Source organism: Erpetoichthys calabaricus, chromosome 2 (genome assembly GCF_900747795.2).
Source record: "Erpetoichthys calabaricus chromosome 2, fErpCal1.3, whole genome shotgun sequence".
NCBI classification, from domain to species: Eukaryota; Metazoa; Chordata; class Cladistia; order Polypteriformes; family Polypteridae; genus Erpetoichthys; species Erpetoichthys calabaricus.
Window position 1 is genome coordinate 204,181,941 of NC_041395.2, and position 23,637 is coordinate 204,205,577.

The 23,637-nt window shown below is 39.4% G+C and overlaps 1 protein-coding gene across 1 annotated transcript in view; it reads right to left on the reverse strand.

The window, feature by feature from the left end:
• The window catches only part of LOC114645519 (uncharacterized), a 60,112-nt gene that overhangs the window by 12,791 nt on the left and 23,684 nt on the right, over positions 1–23,637 (reverse strand). The window contains exons 4-5 of the mRNA XM_051922584.1: positions 16,652–16,741; positions 15,987–16,167 (exon numbers count right to left, since the gene is read on the reverse strand). Coding sequence (XP_051778544.1) covers positions 15,987–16,167; positions 16,652–16,741 — 271 coding nt within the window. The remainder of the gene's footprint in view (positions 1–15,986; positions 16,168–16,651; positions 16,742–23,637) is intronic.

The following is a 23,637-nucleotide window of genomic DNA, read 5'->3' on the forward strand; positions in this document are numbered from 1 at the left end:
ACCATTTCTCATTTTAGATAAAGACGAAGTAGCTGGTACTGTGATTTCTGTTTCGTGTGGTTGTTAACTGCAGTATTTTTGCATACAGTGATTGCTAGTATGCGTTTTCTGTTTTATATTCCTCTGTGTCAGAGTGGTAAATATTTAGATTATGTGGACTGGATTGAATGAAATTTTTTTCAATAAAAGATTAAGTTTATTCAGTTTAAAAATATATATTTTACCTAACCTGATCGTTTTACTGGCCTGCGTATCAGAGACAATGTGTTGATTTAAAAAGTATTACTGTGAAACTATTGTAGTTGGTAAAAGTGTAATTATTCATTTATTATCTTGCTAAATAAGGGTTCCCGAAGGACCACGCGTTTCATTTACGATCTTTATTTAAATTAGTAGTCAAGTACTGCTGCTAGTGGAACAGATTTTGATGCTTTGATTTTAGTCAACGCGATTTTTAAGTTTCAAAAAGTTAAACCGTATATACAGTATCTTTTCTTTACACAAGTTGCAGTTACCAATGTGTACTGTAAAAAATAAAATTTAAAATTTACTGTAGAAAACTGACAACTGTGGTTGCCAGAAATATTCGATCAAAAATATGGTAAAATATTTTTATGTTTACGGTTTATCTTTTTGAAGCTTTATATTATACAGTAAATAACTGCAGTACATTACAATAGAAATTACCATTTTACTGTAAACTGAAATTCACCTTGTAAAAAAAAAAGTCAACCATCAAAATTGCACTCAGAAACAGAGACCAGTAAAGAGTTAACATTAGTAAAACAACAGTTCTTGGTAAAAAAAAAAAATGTTAGGCTGTGTCATTTTATACATTGAAAAGAATTCGATGTTTAATAAAGGTATGACACATTTTCTGGTGGAGAAGAAAAGTTTACTTTTGTGGTGTATGGTATGTCTTAGGTTTGCCACTTTATCGAAAGCAACCCACCATGAATCAGCTTCCATAACCTGAAAAAACTGGGGTTGGTGTTTGCTATATGTTTGTTTTTTTCCCCCATTGTATGAATGTTTTTCAGGTCACAAGGAACAATATATTAAAAGCGGTTGTTCGCTTATGCAAATATAACTGTATGTAAATTTAGAAAGTGGTACCAAGCAAAACAAAAAAAGAAAATGTTGAAGTTCTGACAACTATCTTAATCAATGTTGTAACCACATAAACTTATTTTACTTTGGGTGCACATTAATTTAAAGTACTGAAGAAGCAGCTCCATAAGGCCAGTACATGTGATCATTTTGAGTTAAATTAATGTAAGGTAGTTGTTTAAAGTTACAAAATATATATGCTTGGTCACCATGTGACAGTGTATTAGAGCAAACCAGAAACAGTCAACAAACAGCAACTTTTCTTTAAATAGCCTGATGTAGTAAAATGGATGGTATGTGATTTCCTTTCTGATGGCATTATTTAGTTGTTTTGGGTTTTTTTGTCATGGTTACTGTTTTTCACAGGAAAAGGAATATATTTTTAATGGGTTAACAATGTAAAAAATATATTGGTCTGTACATTTAGTATCCATTGTTTCGGTGTTACTGAAACTGTAATTTACTGTTTTACATTTTACAGTTGGTTATTTGTAGTAATGCTATTTGTATTTGAATAAAATATGCAAGGATTGAAATTTTATCGTGCATTTCATATATTGATTCTTTCTTTGTTTAATTTATATTTACACCTGACATTATAATCCGTCTCCAGTGTCTGTTCGAGCTTATCTGCACAGTAGTTGGCACAGCAGCAACTAAAATGTAGGCAGAATAGAAAATGACAGTCTGACAAGCAAAAGTGAAGAGAAAATGACATGCCACTCTGGCATGAAGAACTTTAGTGTATAATGCCAAATATGTGATAGTCAACAGTGCTGCCCGTCATCAAACCCAAAGTAGAATCTTCTTAACCCCCTGATCTTCCATGAATACACTACATTAATATTTCTTATCACAGCTTTAATTTGAACAATAATTACATAAGCACATGTCACAAACATATGTAACTGTAACTTATTAAAATCAAATAATACTTTTATTTTTTATATAATCACAATTTGAAAGTAAATATTTAGGGGTTTTCTTCAGTCTCTTTGTTGCATGTTGCAACAGCGCACATCTACATTTATGGAAGCAAAGTCATCTATGAGATCATCACATGACAGCTTCTGTGCAAGGACTGAGTTCATACTGATAACAGCCAAGTGGCTTGTTACGTTGTGTCATTGATGACCTCAGGTATGTCTTGATGAACTTAAGTTTTGAAAAACTGGCAAGTGGAAGGGCTATTACAATCTGAAAGAGCAACCAATAGATTTGGACTTGAATGGTATTTAATAGCGATGATAATAGTGAATTGATTTGTTACCTTTTTTAAGTAAAGTGTTGTTTAGTAGTACTAGTAATAGTAATAATAATAATAATGGTCCAGGGTATCCATGAGCTGTTTTTCTTTGTCATTTGATACAGCCAAAGTATCACTTATGACATGTGATACAACAACAAAATCATCAATTTTAATACTACTACTATCACTATCAATGACTTCCCTTTTTCAATGCCTTGAGAATATTAAATGTTGGATGGAATCAAATTTTCTCCAACTGTTCAAATCAAACATTAGGTCAGGTTGGGGAGCATGCACAGGTACAGCACGTTGCCTCACCCACCACACAATGAAACGGCTCATGATCCCTTTTGGTAAATCCCCAGGCAGACACTCGTCCAGTCCCACACTCCCAAAAATGACCATATATCTGCTGCAGCCAAGTGTTACATAGGCACCCCCTTGGCCTGGTCCATCTGCTCAGGTCCTCAACAGTGAGGATCCTGTGTGCCAGATCACCCTCTGGGGAATTGCGACACATGGATGTAGTGCTGTATAAATTGAGCTAATTTGACTACTATTACTACTACGACGAATAATAATATAAAGTACAACTACTACTAATAATATATAAAACTAATAATCTCATAAAAATTACTAATACTATTACTGAACATGCTTAATAAACATAATGCAGTAAGGGTCAAAATGAAGTTGACTATTTAGACATTTAAAAATGGGCATGCAAATATATCTCCTACACTTCATTTTGTTCTTCCTATGATAGCAGATACCAATAAGACATTAATTGAATTAGTAGTATTAGCTACCAATAAAATTAACCAACAATTGAAGTAAACCTGAACTAATTGCTTTTTTTGCATGTCAGTGTTGCTCGTGTGGTGTTTTGCACAATTCAACCAATAACTGACTAATAACCAAGAGAGTTACCTGTGTGTTCATGAAATTTACAAATATATCCTGCGCAATGCAACAACACTCAAAGCACTTCATATGTCAACTGACATTAGTAGCCATTAACAAAGTGTATAAGTCCTGAGATGTACTGTATATCATCTTCTTTCAGCTGCTCCTGTTAGGGGTTGCCACAGCGGATCATCTTCTTCCATATCTTTCTGTCCTCTGCATCTTGTTCTGTTACATCCATCACCTGCATGTCTTCTCTCACCACATCCATAAACCTTCTCTTAGGCATTCCTCTTTTTCTCTTGCCTTGCAGCTCTATCCTCAGCATCCTTCTCCCAATATACTCAGCATCTCTCCTCTGCACATTTCCAAACCAACGCAATCTCGCCTCTCTGACTTTGTCTCCCAGCCATCCAACTTGAGCTGACCCTCTAATGTACTCATTTCTAATCCTGTCCATCCTCATCACACCCAATGCAAATCTAAACATCTTTAACTCCGCTACCTCCATCTCTGTCTCCTGCTTTCTGGTCAGTGCCACCGTCTCCAACATAGCTGGTCTCACTACCGTCCTGTAGACCTTCCCTTTCACTCTTGCTGATATCCGTCTGTCACAAATCACTCCTGACACTCTTCTCCACCCACTCCACCCTGCCTGCACTCTCTTTTTCACCTCTCTTCCACAATCCCCATTACTCTGTACTGTTGATCCCAAGTATTTAAACTCATCCACCTTCGCCAGCTCTACTCCTTGCATCCTCACCATTCCACTGACCTCCCTCTCATTTACACACGTTTTCTGTCTTGTTCCTACTGACCTTCATTCCTCTCCTCTCAAGAGCATATCTCCACCTCTCCAGGGTCTCCTCAACCTGCTCCCTACTATCGCTACAGATCACAATGTCATCAGCAAACAACATAGTCCACGGGGACTCCTGTCTAATCTCATCTGTCAACGTGTCCCTCACCATTGCAAATAAGAAAGGGCTCAGAGCCGATCCCTGATGTAATCCCACCTCCACCTTGAATGCATCCATCACTCCTACCAGAGACCTCACCACTGTCACACTTCTCTCGTACATAACTTGTACAACTCTTACATACTTCTCTGCCAGTACCAACTTCCTCATACAATACCACAACTCCTCTCGAAGCACCCTGTCAAATGCTTTCTCCAGGTCCACAAAGATGTAATGCAACTCCTTCTGGCCTTCTCTAAACTTCTCCATCAACACCCTCAGAGCAAACATCGCATCTGTGGTGCTCTTTCTTGGCATGAAACCATACTGCTGCTTACCAATCATCACTTTACTTCTTAACCTAGCTTCCACTACTCTTTCCCATAACTTCATGCTGTGGCTCATCAATTTTATCCCCCTTATTCTTAAATATCAGCACCAGTACACTTTTTCTCCACACCTCAGGCATCCTCTCACTTTCCAAGATTCCATTAAACAATCTGGTTAAAAACACCACTGCCATCTCTCCTAAACACCTTCCACAGATATGTCATCTGGACCAATGGCTTTTCCATTTTTCATCCTCTTCATAGCTGTTCTTACTTCCTCCTTGCTAATCCAATACATTTCTTGATTCACTATCTCCACATCATCCAACCTTTTTTCTCTCTCGTTCTCTTCATTCATAAGCCTCTCAAAGTACTCTTTCCATCTGCTCAACACACTCTCCTCGCTTGTGAGTATGTTTCCATCTTTATCTTTTATTAACCTAACCTGCTGCACATCTTTCCCAGCTCGGTCCTTCTGTCTAGCCAAACGGTACAGGTCCTTTTCTCCCTCCTTAGTGTCCAACCTCTCATATAACTCATCATACTCTTTTTCTTTAACCTTCACCACCTCTCTCTTCACCTTGCGCCTTATCTCCTTGTACTCTTGTCTACTTTCTGCACGTCTGTGACTATCCCACTTCTTCTTTGCCATCCTCTTCTTCTGTATACTCTCCTGTACTTCCCCATTCCACCAGCAGGTTTCCTTTTCCTCCTTCCTCTGCCCAGATGTCACGCCAAGCACCCTTCTTGCTGTCACCCTTACTATATCTGCTGTAGTTTCTCAACTGTCTGGTAACTCTTCACTGCCACCCAGTGCCTGTCTCACCTTCTCCCTAAATTCAACCTTGCAGTCTTCCTTTTTCAACTTCCACCATTTGATCCTTGGCTCTGCCCTCACTCTCTTCCTCTTCTTAATCTCCAACGCAATCCTACAGACCACCATCCTATGCTGCTTAACTACACTTTCCCCTGCCACTACTTTGCAGTCTTCAATCTCCTTCAGATTGACTCTTCTGCATAGGATGTAATCTACCTGTGTGCATCTTCCTCCACTCTTGTACATCACCCTATGTTCCTCCCTCTTCTTAAAATACGTATTCACCACAGCCATGTCCATCCTTTTGGCAAAATCCACTATCCTCTGACCTTCTTCATTCCTCTCCTTGACACCATACCTACCCATCACCTCCTCGTCTCATCTGTTCCCTTCACCAACATGTCCATTGAAATCCACTCCAATCACCTCTTTCTGTCCCTTGGGTACACTGTTCATCACTTCATCCAACTTACTCCAAAAATCATCTTTCTCATCCATTGCAAACCCAACTTGTGGGGCATATACACTAACGACATTCATCATCACACCTCCAATTTCCAGCTTCATAATTATTACTCTGTCTTACACTCTTTCACTTCCAGAACACTCTTGACATACTGTTCCTTCAGAATAACCCCTACTCCATTTCTCCTCCTAACCACACCATGATAGAACAATTTGAATCCACCTCCGATCCACCTGGCCTTACTCCCCTTTCATTTAGTCTCTTGCACGCACAATATATTAACCTTCCTTCTCTCCATCATATCGGCTAACTCTCTCCCCTTACCAGTCATACTGCCAACATTCCAAGTTCCAACCCTCAGTTCCACTCTCTTTACCTTTCTCCTCTCCTCCTGCCTCCGGACACGTTACCCCCCAACCCCTTCTCCTTCTTCTTCGGCCAACAGTAGCCCTATTTCAGCCCAATAACAGTACTGGTGGTGGTCATTGTTAACCCAGGACTCTACCGATCTGGTATGAATATTTGTATTGTTGTCCGCGTGTTGATTTGGCAAAATTTTACACCAGATGCCCTTCCTGACATAACCCTCCCCATTTATCTGGGCTTGGGACTGACATGAAGAAACACACTGGTTTGTGCATCCCCTGTGGCTGAGTTTAAGTCCTGAGATGTATATGGCGGCAATAAATATACCCCAACCATGTATCAGCTAGGACTGGCACTGTAACATCACATAATATCTGTTAAACTGTGAATATCAAAACTGATACACATAATAGTATTGTTATTCCATTTGTACTCCAGTAAACCACTAGCTGTAGTGCAGTGGCAATTGATGTAGCATTAGCTAGCTTACTGGAAGTTGGACAAAGTTAGGTTTCTAAACACACCTGCTAGTGCAGCACAAGGTACGTCTTTATTATTTTGATTTATTCTTTTCTGTGTTTCAGACTAGTGTTGACTTGAAGCCAACTCAATGCGCATTAATGGAAAATTATCACAATAGGTGACTATCAATGATGTGAAATTGATGATTCATGAAACAGCAGTAACCCCAGTAGAATCTAGCTTCAGACATCCAGAGCTCGCTCCATTGCTGAGGTTGTCATTGAACATTATATACTTAAGTGATGTTACGTGATACGCCCAGTTAAACTATGGTTTAAGATTTAGAGATATAGACTTAAGTCAAACTTAAGTCAAACAAACCAAGCAACAAAATCATGCAGTCCAATTGGCTGTCCAGCATTGGGGTTTGGGCCCCTTCCCCATTGGTCATTCAATCACACACATACAGTGTGTGATATGTGTATATGAAGAGGTGGCTTTGTAATCTTATGTACGGGATATAGCATGACATACTCCACTGTTGCTACTTTGCTCATATGTTTTCAGGGCTGGCTTTTAGTTTGCATATATGTGACTGCTCCCACTGCCCTAAACGACTCTTTTGTCTTTCCACTTCATCTGACTTGATTGTTGTACATGGATGGGAAATGTTGCTTTTCCTCTCATGTTCACTGTGATCTCTATCTGGTTCTGAGCATTTACAAATGTGGTCTGTGCCATCCATCACCTGCACATTTACACACCTTTTTTTAATATAGACCAAGTGCCAGCCGATTGCAATGCATGTTTATACAGGTGTAAATGGATGTAATTTGCTTTACACCTGTTTCTATACTACCACTTCTGTTTGACTTGCCCAGACCAGGGCACTTATTCGACCCCTTTATAGGAGGTCTTCCTAATCCCAGTTTGCAGTATACTTGTCTGATTTCACAGAAGCGTTCTTTACACTGTGTGCTGCCATAGTTTCTTTATTTTCTTCAGGTACAGGTGTGTTGTTTTCCTTTTAGCAAGTTTGTTCTTTATCTTTATCATACTAATTTCAACATTGATGCAGATTTTGAGTAAATATATTTTGCTTTCTTTCTTCATTTTGCAACCAATGTGGATCATTTATGTGCCCATTTCTGTGAAATCGTCATGGTTTAAAAGTTTTCGACAAATGTGAGTCCTACTTGACAAGTGTTTTTTTTCCTGAAGGAACTGGGTATGTTGAATTCATTTTGTCAATTTGTCAAGTTCAATAGTGCATTCTTGATGAGAAGTGATTAATTATTCAACATTGGTGTCTCACAGGAAAAAATTATTAAGTTGTATGCTGAAACATGGAAAACAGTCTGTTTATTGCAACAATTCCAATAAAAAATACTTTTTTGAACACAATTCTTGCTTTCTTTATGCAACTTAAGTAGTATGTTTTACAACAAAAAACAAAAAGTGTGAAAACACATAGACTTCCATGCTGTTTAATATGTCTGAGGAGTGTTTTTATTCATAAGGCAATGATTTATTATTTGTTTGCACAATCGTTTTTATATTCTTCTGTCTGATTTCAATTTATGTCTCCAAATCACCTGAAGTCTGCACATATTCTAGTTCTTCCATTCAGTGTAACACTGAAAGAAGTCAATAAATACTAATTCAGTCAAGGGAAGGATGCAACTGTTAATTTATTCATATTTCTGCAAGTTTCTCCAGTTGTCCTGCATTTATATGCAGCAGTACATGGCAGCTTCATCTTGTAATTATAGTTTTTTCTTTTGAACTATGTGGTACAACTGCATGTGGTCATCTCGATGCATGACTCAGGCACTGTAGGCAGAGAGGTCAGGATAGGAACAAGAGTGCCACTCTTGATTCTCCATCCCATAGATTCTGGTGGAGGTAGTATAGGATGTTGCTTGTGTGCCTGTAGCCATACTGATGCTAGGTAGTGTGCCCTCTTGATGTGGAATGATAGGGTATTGTGTGTTGGGGGCAGAGTCTCCAACAGGTCAGCTTAAGCGAAGAGGATTGACCTAGCAATGTCAGCAGAAACAGAGTCAGCCTTGTAGACTTTGCATATGAAGGCTTCTGCATCAGCACAAACGTGGTCAGTTAGATCATTTGTCTGAAGCAAATCCTTTTCCGCAACTGTTGTAGGCTGTGCTTTTCACTCAGTAATTTCTGCAGACACACTATCCCCCAGGACATCCAGTACATAAAGAGTGCTATTCTTGGAGGATTCCAGCAAATGCATCCCTGTGTCAGCTCAAAGATATCTTTGCCATGCAGCAACCTGAGTGACATGAAAGCCGTTCTTGCCATCAAAATTCAAATCATTGATATTGATATAGTCATATGTGAAGTGTAAAAATTAGCCATTAATAAACTTAGATGTGACCACAGCACCCATTTCAGGATCAGGATTCCACCTGCAGGATGTTCTTGTAGCTGATGATATGTCCGGCATTGTGGAAAAGATTCATAAGTTCTTTAGATCTTGTAGCCTGGTGTAGTGCAGTTCCAGCACCGAGATGCTTTGGTATCCGATGTTTGATACCAATGATGTTGTGCACATTGTCTTGTAACATCTGAGGATCCTCATCTTTCTGGTTTGGATCATCAGTGGTCCTCTTCCAGCAAGCTCTGTCCACCTAACATCAGTCATAGAAACATGAAAACGCTTTCAGGTACTGAATATATCATGTTCTCCTCATTGACAACAAAGCCTTTATAGGCAGGGTGCGAGACAATGTCAGACCTGAGTGTCATTGTTACATGTAACATTTCCAGGAATTCTTCGCTGGCCTGATATTTTGGAATGTGAATGGGGTCTTCTTCTTCAGACACCAATCTTGATCATGGAACTATTGTGCATTCCTTGGTTGTCTGAGAGTGATACAGTTATAAATGTCATCAAAATGTCATCAATCTTCAACTGAAGTTTGTCTTTAAATGTGGTTCATCTGCTGAGAAATGACTGAGGTGTTCCATCTCCTGCTATTTGTGCTAACTCGCAGTAGTAAGTTTCAGACTTCTGAAAGATCCAATACTTGTTCTTTTTTGTCTTTCTCCTTTAATTCTGCAACCAACCATTCCATAGCAACAGTTGATCTTTGACTAGTAAACTGCTCTGTTTTTGCTGTTCATCTTCAGAAACTTTGCTAACTTTGTGTTGTGAATATTTGCCTTCAGGAGCCATGAGGTTGGGTACACCAGAAAGTCGCACATGTATGTTTGAGTCATATTTCAAGGATGCCAGAATAAAGTTGCAGTTTTTAAATGTTGTAACAGATATGAGCTGTTCTTTTACAGTTGTGTTCTAGCAGAACATGGAAGCGTTCCAATTCATGCACCAACAGAACTTCTCAGCATCTTTGTAGGCCTCAGATCTTTGCTTGTGAGTCCTTTGGATTGGCTCATTAATGGCTTGTTTGATGAACGAGACTTTGGTTTGGCAATTCTTGATATAAGCACTTTACTGGTGAAAGAGGAATAGTATGACCCATGGTAGTAGCATTTGATGCTTGATTCTGTAGCTAACATACCATTTATACATTCTATCAAATATCTGTTCTCATAGACTCTTTTTTTCTCATTTCAACAGTTTCTTGGAACATCATTTTTCCTCTCTCACCAAGTTTGTAAATTTTTTTCTCGCTTTATTTTTTGACAAAAAATTCATAGTTCTGGGCCCACAGGCCTGTCTATTTTTAGTGAGCAGACGGGATCCATTACGTGAACTGCAGTGACAGCTTACGCTTCAAATATCTGCAATAAACACCAAAGCACAGTTTCACAATGTCAATAGATGTACTACCTCAAAGAAACGCAAAAATGCTAGAGCCAGTTTTCCATGTTTTTGTTAACATTTCAAGTTTACAGGAAAACACAATAACTTTGTTGGTCAACTCCAAATAAAATAAAATCTTAATTCTAAACTCTTAAATTTAAAACTAAAATCTTAAGCTTTCATGTTTTACAGGAGAATACAAAGTAAAGTCTTTGGTCAGTATCAAATAAATAAAGTGGGTATTAATATAAAATAAAATCTCAAAAAACTAACCTCTATACTGTATGTTTTCCTTTGTATAGATTCAGTGAGAAGTCAGGCAAAATGAAACGTTTTACTGGTTTACTGAACAGATTACAATATGTAAGCTGCCACAAAACCTTGTATATTGTAATCTGTTGAGATAGCCAATAAAAGTTGTCATTTTGCCTGACTTCTCATTTTATCCGTTATATCTAAAATAGTAGAACATCCTGATACTTTATATACATTCAAACTGTTTTAAATGGTTGGGAAACAAACCCACAGATAAATAGACAAGAAACATTCTGTATATTTCCTCTGTACAAGTTCAAGCGGCTTTCAAATGTAAAGGAGAACATAAACAAAATTGACATATTCATTCAATTGTGGTCATCTTGTGCTCCAAGGCAAAGAAAAAGAAATCCCCATTAGTGCAGCACTTGCTTGGAACTTGGACTGTAAAGTCTAGTATTGTGCGTGCAGTAAAGGATGGGACTGCTACAGACAGTACAAAAGATTAGTGGTATTACCTGTCTTCTTTGAAACATGCTTTCAACACAATTTGCAGTGCACACTACTCTGCTTCTTGTCAGACCTTAAATAGCCAAAATACCTCCACACTGCCACATTTCTCTGACCCTTCTTTTCAACAACGTCGTTCATCTTTTGAGCCTTAGGCTGTGTTTGTTGGGGTGTCTTCTTCAGTAACACTGATTTTTTTTTTTTTGAGTTTTCATTCTGTTCTTTCTCTTTTATCTTGCTGCCACTCCTGATGTACTGGTGTTAATGGCTGCTGTAATACAAACATTAGCACCTGTGCTGCTGCTCCTGTGCTCACTGCTGTATACGTCAATCTCAACTGACATGGCTGTAAATGTATTCCAGCCACATGATTGGTTCACCGTGGCGCTATTCTCCTTATATCACTGGCCTTCCGTGTTGTCTGTCAAAATGTGGATGGAATGAATTCTGTCAACATGTATCAACCAAGTCTTATATTTCTATTGAGGAAAAGTAATTTTGCGATAAATATCCTTATTGTATTATCACCAAGCCCTAATTGCTCCATAAAAATATTGTGCTTAAAAATGACTGATTTTGTTGCAAGTAGGGAATCCCCATACTTTTGCTTATGCTCTTGTGATACAGGGCTTTATGCTTTTAAGATGACGATCATGGCAACACTGTCAGAAGGTGGAAAACATTTTTTAAATTTTGTTGGGTTTGGTGATGGCTTTTTTCCATTTACTGGTGTGCAGTATTACATGTACAAGACCGTAAAACAGATTGCAGGCTTGAATCACAGTGCACTTTAAGTATATGAAGGATACATTCTTTGTCACATTGAAGGGCCCACACTCCAAGGCTTCCATGTTCAATGGCAAGTTTCTCTGTGATAGGAATCAGTACAAAGATCCAGAAGGACAAAATTTGAAGGAGAGGGAATGGAGTGAGCAAGCAAGCAGTGATTTGTTGGATTCATGTTGAAGGATCTGTAAACAATATAAAATGAACTGCTCTACTGGTGGTACTTTATATACCAGTAATCACGGGTTGACAGTCTTGACTTTTTGATTGATAACAGTTCAAATTAAAATGCTTTAATTTAGCAGGTAAAACCAACTAAACAAGAAATTAGTTCTGGAAATAAATGTTATAAACATTCTTTTTCATCACGGTTTCACTATTAAATAGACATATACTTGCATTGCATTTTAACTGCTAGGCTCTTAAAAATGGCGACAATATTTTCAGTTTTGGCAACCACTTTTAAAAGTTAGTTTTGATCTTGTTGGCAGGCTTTGAATCAAACATGGACTTTTAAAGCTGTTAATATAATTCTTATACTATTACAGTAATATAATTCAGAGGTGCTAGAGTGTAAGTAAAGGAAAAGCTTTACCATGTGATTTACTTTAAGTAAAGAGGTAACACAAACACATAGCCATCATGGAATATACAGTAAAATGAGTATATAGTTCCTCTTGCTTCAGGTGACTCCAAATGAAGAGCCTGTAAGTTATTTTTACCTTATCAATCACAGCTCCAACACCCTTTTTCCTTGTTACTCATCAAGGGCAGCAACTTAGTCAACAAATTGGTTAGAGACAGACAGACGGGTTATGATGAAATATGCACGGTTTCAGTGTTTGAAAGTTTTCTTTTTTCGTTGGCCATGGTTAATGTTTCATGAAACACTCAAACAGATTAGTAACAAAAATGGCAAAAGTATAGAAATAAACTGGATGTTCTCAAGTATGAAAGGCAAGATTGAACCCAGAAATGTTCTTAATATAGATCACATCATGGTACTTTGCTCTAGATGCCTGCATCTGCGTTTAGAGCTGATCAGAGGCCACAGTGATGGCAGAATTGGAGCAGTTCCATGTGTGAAGCCCCAAATCTTCTGAGTCACCATTTCCCTTTTCACCTTGCAACTGCACCTGAACTTTGACTTGTGCACATCTTGAGAAGGTGCATTTAGGTGGCAGTTGTTCCACTCTCTTGTACCATCCTTCATGGACTCATTGCTTTCTTGTGAGCAGGTTGGATTCTGCTTTCTCTGAGCTGTCAGATTGGCACTGAAGGGGTAGTAAGTCCTTGTAGTAGACAAGCTGCTCAGGGTTCAGTGAGAGCAGGCTTTGGCCCTGCAGATTTGCAGGCCCCTGGCAGTAGATCTTTTATGAAAGCTATAGATTCTTTGTGTTGTATTGTGCCCACTCCTGCCGGTATTGCAAACAGCAGTCACACAACCAGGGATTGTCATGCAATGGCAGTACGGCAGCTGCCAGAAAAATCCCATTAGGCACAGTGTGCAGCTTATTTTGAAAGAGATGGAGCTGTTCCAGCATGTGGAGGTCCTGCAGCATGTGTCCATCTAAGCACCAGTGGGTGGGTGAGTTGCTTCTGACTGTGAAACACAGTGCCTGAAAAAACCTGGATAGTGTTTTCAGAAAGCTTCAATACACTTGACTCCATTGCATTTTGAAGACTTTTCATTTGTTTGTGGACAGATACAGCTTAGCCAGTCTTTGTGTCTTCTTTAGTAAGTCGAATGGCAGCTCTTTGAGCTCATTGGTGGCAAGTTTCAGAAGCTGAAGACTAAACAAGCAGGAAAATGCACTGGTATAAAGCATTTTCATTTGATTGTCATGCAACGTAAGCATTTTCAGCTCCATCAGTGAGAAAAAACTGTTCAGAGGAAGAGTGGGAGATGTTGTTACAGTGCAGCAGTGAAAGTTTTTTAAGCTGGGTCAAATCCTGGAACAGGTCTGGGGTCGGGTGCTCGATGTTGTTCTTGTTAAGCCTAAGCATTGTAAGGTTAGAGAGCCCTGCCGGACATTCCCATAGAAGCACTCAGCTTATTTAATGAGAGGTCCAATGCTGAAGAGCCAAGAGGCTGTGGAAGATATCATTCGGCAGCTGGGACAGGCCATTACACTTTAGCTGCAGCTCCTTCAGGTGGACCAGCTCATCAAAGATGCCACTCTGCATAGTTGTAAATTGGTTAAAGTTCAGGTTGAGTTTCAGAAGCTGGCCCAGTGGCCTTAGAATATCCACTTCCATTGTTGTCAACCGGCTGACACTGATTTCCAGTTCCATTAGCTGTGACAGTCCCCAGGATGTCCTTGCACTAATTTGAATATGTAACTGATGAGGAGGATGATTGTGGAAAGGTTCTGGAAGCTGCTAAAAGCTTCAGACGAAAGACTGGTTAAATCTGAGTTCACTAGAATCAGCTCCTTTACAGAGGTGGGCATGTCTGGAATCTCATTGATGGTTTCTTGCAAGCAGAACATGTTGGTCCTTGAGAAGCAATGGCATCCAGTTGGACAGCTTTTGCTCACAACACAGTGTGGCACAGTGGAGGAAATCATTGTTGTGCTTGTTTTTATTCCATACAAATAGGTCAATTTTTACAAAAAATAGAATTGAAAACAAATCAACCCCCACTCCTGAGAAAGAGAGCATGGCCAATGGAGTAAAACTTAAAGCTAGTAAAAATAAATAGATTGATGAGTTTAATAGGCAGATAAAGATACTGTAAATGGAGAAGAAAAAGAAATGGGAAGAGAATCTGCTTCCTCAGTGCTTTGAGAGCTTATTCTAAAATATTATTGATTAGATCCTGCCTGGTTTTGAAAACGTTCTGCACAGATCCTCTAAAGTGAGAATTTGATTTTTTTCAATTTCAAATAGTATATAACATCAGTTACCTACTGACTTAGAATAGGTAACTTAGGATTCTTCCAGTTGAGTAAGATAGGTCTACATACCAATAGTGCAGTGAAGGCAATCACAGTTTGTTTGTCCTTCTCCACTTTAAGCCCATCTGGAAGAACACCAAACACAGCTGTTAATGGGTTAGGAGGGATTGTGACACCAAGTCTGTCTGAAAGGCACTTAAAAAGTTTTCTCCAGAATGATGTTAATTTGGTACAGGCCTAAAACATGTGACCCAGTGAGGCTGGATAGCAGCATTCGCAAGTTGGATCTTGCCCTGGAAACATTTTGGACAGTTTTGCTTGTTTTTGCCAGTGATTTTGGCTCAGTATTCTGTAAAGTTGGTATGAGCAGTGGAATGAATTGTTGATGTTGTAGTTGGCTTCACTGAACGGGTTGTAGAAGTCACAGTTGGGGTAGAGAAATGAGTTTCTTCTCAGTTATGGAGGTGAGCAGTTTCACAGGTTGCAAGTGAGAAGAAGTTTGTATTTTATATCCAAGCATAAAACCCAGTTACGTTACAGTCACACTTCCATGGATATCCCTCAATGAAAATTCTTTTGACCTGCAAAACAGAGTCAAATAAATCAGCTGAACAGTAGTCAGGTGATTGTTTGCCAGATTGAGGATCTTTAGCTTGGGAATGGCTTTGAAGGTTTCACTGCTTAGACTTACCAGACTGTTTTCCCACAAATTAAATTCAGTGAATTAAGGAAGAACAGCAAAACATTCAGTGTGTAGTCACATAAATTGAATATCGAACAAAAAGAACTTTTTCAAAGATGTTAAGTTGCTGAAGATACCTTGTGGGAGAGCACTTAGATTATTTTGATTTAGTCTAAATTCAGTTAATTTGGGCATCTGTCCAAAAAGAATGTGGGGAATCTAAACAAGCTGGTTGCGGTGCAGCATTAGTATCTTCAATTTGGGAAGATGAAAGAAAATGCTGTGTGACAATTCAGTGATTAAATTGTTGTCTAGCTGTATCTTTTCCAGCCTGCTGTTGTGTGAGAATGTATGGGCAGGCAGGGCACTTATCCAGTTGAAATGGAGAGCTACAGTGTTTCAGTGAACCCTGGCATGTCCTTAAACAGTCCATAAGGAAGGTCTTCCAGCTCGTTCTCGTACAGCCTCAATTTCTGAAGCTTTACTAGTTTGTTGAACAGCTCTCTGGAGGTGTTCCTAATGTGGTTCTTAGCCAGATTGAGATGTGTAAGATGTTGCAGGTCATCAAAAAGTCCTTCGGGCACAGCAGGTAGAGAGAGTGATGAACAGGAGGTTCAAGAATTTGCTGTGATGACTTTTGCAGAACAAAGGACAGAGTGATGGAAAATACAGGCAAGCCTTTAACATGATTACTGTATCCTGTCATCATTGCCATCTTAATGCTGGATATGTGAGAATACAGCTCTCATTTCATTTGTAATTTCTTCTTTGTCCACTTAAATGGCATGGAGCAAACTGCTTTTGTAAACAGACTTTTGCCAGAACTCGTGAATTTTGTTATTGTGTATTTGTAATTTGAAATGAATTGCATACACCTGTTAGGAGACAAAGTCTCCAGGGACTATTCTGAGTGAATCAAAAGACACAAAGACGAGCAGAGACAAGACAAAATTGGTTATCAAGGTCACAACTGGAGGATCAAAAATGAAACTGAGCAAATGAACAAGCAGGATGAATCAAAGTTAAAAAAAATAGATCGGAACCAAAACAAAACATACTTGAAATAAAGTTGTCACTAAAGTTTTTTTTAGTTGATTCAACTGAGGGATGAATTCCACTAGCACTGCCATGATATTTATAGTGGAAGTCTGGCAACAACACAAATGCGACAAATAGTGGTCACATGACTCATCTACTACGTTGCATACACAAAAGAACAAGAATAAAAATAATAAATAAAAATGTATATAACATGTATTACAATCGGCGGTACGGTGGCGCAGTGGGTAGCGCTGCTGCCTCGCAGTTGGGAGATCTGGGGACCTGGGTTCGCTTCCCGGGTCCTCCCTGCGTGGAGTTTGCATGTTCTCCCCGTGTCTGCGTGGGTTTCCTCCAGGCGCTCCGGTTTCCTCCCACAGTCCAAAGACATGCAGGTTAGGTGGATTGGCGATTCTAAATTGGCCCTAGTGTGTGCTTGGTGTGTGGGTGTGTTTGTGTGTGTCCTGCGGTGGGTTGGCACCCTGCCCAGGATTGGTTCCTGCCTTGCGCCCTGTGTTGGCTGGGATTGGCTCCAGCAGACCCCCGTGACCCTGTGTTCGGATTCAGCGGGTTGGAAAATGGATGGATGGATGGATGTATTACAATATCAACAAAGAATGAGAGCAAACGTTCAACTTCATTTGCACTTCAGGAATCTCCAAGTTGCCTGTTAGAAGAGAAAATAAGAGCTCTGTTACCTTTATGTACCTGGATACAAATATAGAGTAAGTCCTCTACATACAAACCTTCAAGTTATGAACTTTCAAAGATGCAAATGTGCATGTCCAAGAAATGTAAAATTATTTAAATAAGTGAAACATTAAAAATTGTAGCGTAACTACAAATTCCGCAGCAATGCATAACGTAGTTTGCGTGTCAAGTGCCATGGCGGATCGAAAAACCCACACTTTTATTGTTTACATTTCAGTCATGTGCGTGTATCCTCTACAAGTTGTTGTGGCTTTGTCTCTATCTCTGTTTACGTTGAGTGAACATGCTTTATTTCAAGCCCAAGATGTCCAGAATTAAACATGTTCAACAATAACAGAGGGACACAGTTGGAAACTCACTAAGGGTAAGTTCTTTTTCACTCAGAGAACCACATTAACGTGCTATAAAAAACCAAGTAGTGTGGAGGAGCACAGGCACAATAGGGACCTTTGGCTGGATCTTGTGAACAGCTTCTTCTCGTGCACTTGTCCTAATCGATTTTAATGTATGATCTTCAGATATTAGCCTCCCTTCAGGAGTACTGCAGGCTTAGAGAGGGATTTTATATGGATACACCCAAACTGGAGGTTTCACTGAAACTACATTTTTTGGTTTTTTTTTGGTCTTTGCTTCAAAACCTTCCATGAATCATCACCGCAAACACTTATCGGTATCAATATTAAGTGGTGGGCAGTAGGTGTCGAGTGATGATGCCACCCAATTGCTCTCTTTATGTGTGATTTGTAGACAACCACATAGTCTCGTTTGCTAGCAGAAAGCAAGTCTAGTGTACCAAGATCAGCTGATGGAAAACAATGGAAATAATGAAATAACTTTGTTATTTGTTGTTAAAATGTATTAGAAATCTAAAACAAAAATACAAATATTAACTTGTAAAAGCATTTTCTTATATACAAATGGCTGTACATGTACTTGTCTTCTATAAGAGTTAAGGTTGGGGTTGCATTCATTGTATTTTTTAGGTGCATCGGCTAACTTTGCTGGACTTCCGAACAAAGTGGATCTTGCAAACGAAACTCGTTTGTGTGTAGGAGACGTATTGTACTTGTAAACAAAGTATAGTTTATAGTATAATCAGAAGTTTGTCAGGTAAGAGAGTCGGAAGGTTTGAGGTAAGATAGCTATACTCACTAATTATAGTGCTGGAGAGCAGCAATGAGTTTCACATAGATTAGCATATGCAAGTGTAAATTTCACCATACTCTGTACGGATGGCAGTAAATCAAATTTTATTTGTCTCATAGTTGCAACAATGCTGGCCCTATACCATATGATTTATGACCTATTGCAAGTAAGGGCCTCACTGTCCTGATGGTGCTCCTTTCAGGAATGTAGTGCATCCTGTGGACCACTAGAGGGAGCATTTTACAATTACACTGGCTTACTCAAGGTGAGAAGGAAGAGTCTGCTAAATCTTTATCTGTCTTGTATCCACCATCCAGAGGGGCAGGCTGGGGTGAAAGTAAAACATCTTTTTACTATACTATGTGGTCGCAAAAAGACAGCTGTCATTAATCTGTTAGTGAATGTTGCATGGCTGCTTCAGTGTAAGTATTGAGGAAACAAATAAATGAGGTTTAGCCTGAAATTTACTGAGCAGATTCTGGTGAAACCCAGGACGACTTCACAAATTCCTGCTTCACAGCATATAACCACTGATAAACACCAATTTCAAAGTCGAAAAACACTGTTTAGGAGTAAGGTGGGCTTCATTATATGTCTCTTGGCTGTGCAGATGTAGGACAACCTTGAAGGCAAAAGACAGCACAGCCTGTCCCACAGTCCACCTGTGCATCACATTCCTTCTCTGTTTTCGCAACTTGAGGCCTGTCAGCCCAACTGCTGGCTGTTAGGTTTCAAAATGTTTAGATACGGGTGGCCTGTACTGCCCCGCTAATAACCAATCGCCCCTCTGCTTACCACATCTACTGTCCCTATGACTGATTTCTTAAAAGCAAAGAGAAGACTCCTTACCACATTTCCAAGGTGCTCATTAATTTTACAAGTGTCACAGAATGTAGCAGTAGGTGAATGTTTGAATTAAGCCTTCTGTTTTTACTTTCCTGAAACATCACACCCGCACTGTTATCAGCTGACACAGACCACTACTTCAAAGATGCCTCTGCTAGGACAGCAACTGAGCACACTGATAAGCAGGGCTGAGGGTGTGATGCCACAGCACAGGACCCCCCCCCCCCCCCCCCCCCCATCTAGGGAACTAAATGCACTTTCAGGAAACTTTTGTTACCTGATGAGGGAGCTGATATCTGCTGGATGCCCTGGGTGTCTCTAAAGATTCCATGGCCAAAGCTGGGGTGACTTTTAAAATCAGAGCAGAGTAAGTGCATTAAAAAATCAGGGAGTTGTTGGCTTCCACTGAAGGTGTGCTTACCGTGGGTTATCTCTTCAACCTTTGAAGCTATATTTGCTTTGAAAAGAAAGAATAGTCTATCTGATATGTCCCATACAAATCAGTTCTCTTTTTTTAATACATTTAATCAAGTTGCAGGGTCCTGGAAAGATCAGAGTCTACTCCTGCAGTGTGGAGTACAAAGTCATAACAAACAGTGGACAGACATTTACATGTTATTCATTTCCAGCCACAAATCAATGTAACCTGTAAGGGCAGAAAGTGGAGCACCTGGAGAAAAACCCACAGGGACACCAGTAGAATGTGCAAACTTCATGCAGACCGTGGTTGGACCAGGAAAGTGACAGCAAATAGCAAGTGACACTTAAGCAAAAATTAAATTCACTTGAACTGTTAATTGTTTGCCCCATCCAGGGCATGTCCCTGTCTTGTAATAGATGCTGCCAGAGTGGGTTACACAAAGCTGAACTGGAATAAGTGGGATTCAAAATGTACTGACACCACATCCAAGGATTTTACCTGTCTTGCGGCCTCTGCTTGCTCGGATGACTCCAAGCTCCCTGTGACCCTGCACAGGGTAAACTGGGTTTGAAAAATGGATGGATGGATGAATGTTAATGCTATTTAATTGTTTGCTTACATGGGAACTAATTTAGGCAGAAAGTGGAAAAGAAAAAATCAGTTGAATCTTGGAATCAAATATTTATTTTTCACAGTTTATTTTTAAGGTTGCACAAAGTTGCGAGCACAAAAGATGACTTGCGACAGGAAGCCGGAATCCTTGAAGAACATCCAACTGTACTGAACCCAGCTGCTGTAAGGAAGAAACAGCCCTCTAAGGTGTTGTTCACTAGAAAAGCAGAGTCACAGTACTGGGGACTGCTGGACACACTTCCAGGTTCACCTTCTTCACTTATTATTAGACCACAGCTTGAAAGGGAACCCTGTTTCAGTCCTCCCACTGGGCCTGCCTTACAAGAGCAGAGGTCTGCCCTGTTTGGCACCCTCCTTTCATTTATTCATCTAAACCTAATGCTATTCCGCTTCCTGACTTTTGATATTCATTGTCTTCTGCGGTTTGATGCACTGGATGCATTCAACATCAGAACAGCCTTTCCTTTCTAGTTGCAGTCACTGTTGCGGTCTACCTCTAGGTGGACATCTTGTGGGCTGGTGATCCCTCAAAGATCTCTGACTTACATCCATTTATTGTACTGCAAATTGTATTGAAACCGTTATCCAAGTTGAAATTCAAGGTCTGGATCCATTACATCCTAAAATGGACTGATCTGTCTGGGTCTTTCTATAGTAAAGACGAACAATAATGAACTGACTAATACAATGAAAGTATCAGGGGCAATTAAAAGTAATATCACCCAGTCTATCCGTGTTGCCTTCTGAGGCACATGGAAACACCGCCCTAAAGACCAGCGATGTTACACGGTTCCTGTACTTTTTCTTTAATTTACTTCCCCAGAGATTTAAATGAAGACAGACTGACAGGGCTGCAGTTACCAACATTTCTGACAGCAGGACATTAGCAGCAGGTTATACAGTCTACTAGCGTTCTTAAGTGACCGATTGAGAATGCAAACTGTGTACACAGTTTTCAAATGCATCTAGTAATATACTGTAAAAAATATACAAATATTGTTTCTGTTTCACCTTGCTTTTGTCTGCCTCTGTTCCTTCTCTTTAGTTATTCGGAGTAAATAAAAGTATATAAAATGACGTAATAGGGCAAAGTGTTGAGGCAGTTCGATCTGCGACGGCCACCGCAGTCCTTTGGGGCCTGCTGTAAATATGACTCATGCTGCTGGATGGTTCTGGTCACTATAACAGTGTGAAGAGATTTCATTTTCTTTTGTTGATTGATATCTAATCCATCATTCAGTATATCACTGTATAGCCACTTGGGAGATGAAGAAGGTGAGTTTTTTTATAAAACAAGATCATTGGGACTTATGTCAAAGGCTCAACACCACTACATGTACTTTGTCAAGATTAACAAAGAATCTGGTGAGCTGAGCTTTCTTCTTAATTCCTTGCTTGGTACCTAAGTTGCCATTTGTGCAGTCACTATGCTTCATCTTAGACAAAAACAAAGTACTTGGGGCTGTGATTAGTGTCATATTTCTATTATGTGAGGTTGTAATTGCTGAGTTCACTTATATCGTACATTGTTTGTTAAATATGCATTTTCTGTTTTACACCACTCTATGTCAAAGTGAAGCATTATGGAGTGGTATAGAATGAAGTTACATTCAATAAAGTAAGTCCACGTGGTGAAATAAATCTGTCTGATACTGGCTCACGTATCAGAAACAGTATGTACATTTAAAAAAAAAAATACTACCAATTGTGGTTGGTAAAGGTGTTATTTATCCATTCATTCACTTGCTAAATAAGGCTTCGGCATTCATCATACGGCTGTGCTAGGAAGTCGGAATTGCATAATTTGCAATCTCTGCCTATTTGTGCTACCCAAGTGTGTAAGTAAACATGGACACCACTGCGAAAGTTGGTGTTTCAGCAACAAACGTTACGCTAATAGTTCTTTAGTCCAGATGGAATTGGATATATTAAAAGTTCTCATTGACATTTCAAAACATCACCAATGTACGATACAATCGCTTGTGCAGGTTGGAGAGGTGCTTGTGGATTGTGAATACTGTAATTAGCTGCTGTACCCATGTACCGCGGAAAGTGTCTATACAGGACAGGGGGATTTTTAGCTCAGGGTGTGTTATTTGGAAGAAATCATACTTCACTCTGTTTCATCGTGGCTTGCCTATAGCGCATGTTTTTTTTTTTGCTTATCATGCGTATCAACGACCTTTAGCAAAAAGTGCACAACGTCACTGACAAGTTGCATTAGCCTGGAGATTAGACAGTATGATGGGGCATGTCATAATCCCATTTAAAACTTCATAGCCAGTGGAATGGTACCTCTTAAAAGTTCCAAACCTGCCAAAGTTGGACAACAATTCAAACTTGTGTGACAAGAACGAGTGATCATTTTAAGGATTTTGAGCTAACTAAAAGAGTGGGAAACTTTGGTCACCCAGTGCCTACAGCCTTCCATTCAGACTTTGTGAGTAACTTACTGCTGCCTGATGGGAACTGTAGTTCTATTGTCAGTAAAATTTTACTTGATAATTAATGGCATAGTTTCACAATTGTTTTTACAAAAGAAAACTAATTCACTTTTTCTTGAATTTCTGGATAATCACTCATTTAAGACTAAAAGTGGCATGGTCCCAGATGCATTCATGGTTTCATGGTCTGCATCTTGAGCCTTGTTATATACGCTTACAAACTAAATTTAGTGACTCCACAAGGAAAAGAAAAGTCTGCTTGAATTCAGGTGTACTCACCAAGCTGTACTGCGACACAGCGATTCAAAGTGATCTCTCAAACATGGTGCCTGTGTAAGGGCTGATTTGGCCAGTCCCATGTCTCTGTATGTTTTTAGCTATATTAGCACAGCACAGGAATATCACGTGTGCTTCCAGCAGTGAATAAGACTACTTGACAGCTTTCTTGTTAAGCGCATGAGATTAAAAAAAAACAAAAAAAAAAACTGTCAGCTGTAGTTTAGTGCTTTAATTAAATTTGCCAAATGTTTGCAGCCAGTTAATGATTTTTATTTACATCAGCAAATGACAATATCAGTGGTCTGGTGTGGCTGCTGCAGTGGCTTTAGCTGTAACCAATTTTATAATTAGAAGCCAATTTTACTGTAATTTTATGGCTTAGCAGTGCATCAGACATTTCTAATGCATCTTTTCTTTGTCTGAGATCATCCAAATGTTTTCTGAGAGCATTTCAATGGCAGCTGGTTAGGGGAAACATAAGCAACTCAGGTTTCACAATCTTAAATTAGCAAGTCAAAGTCAAGGA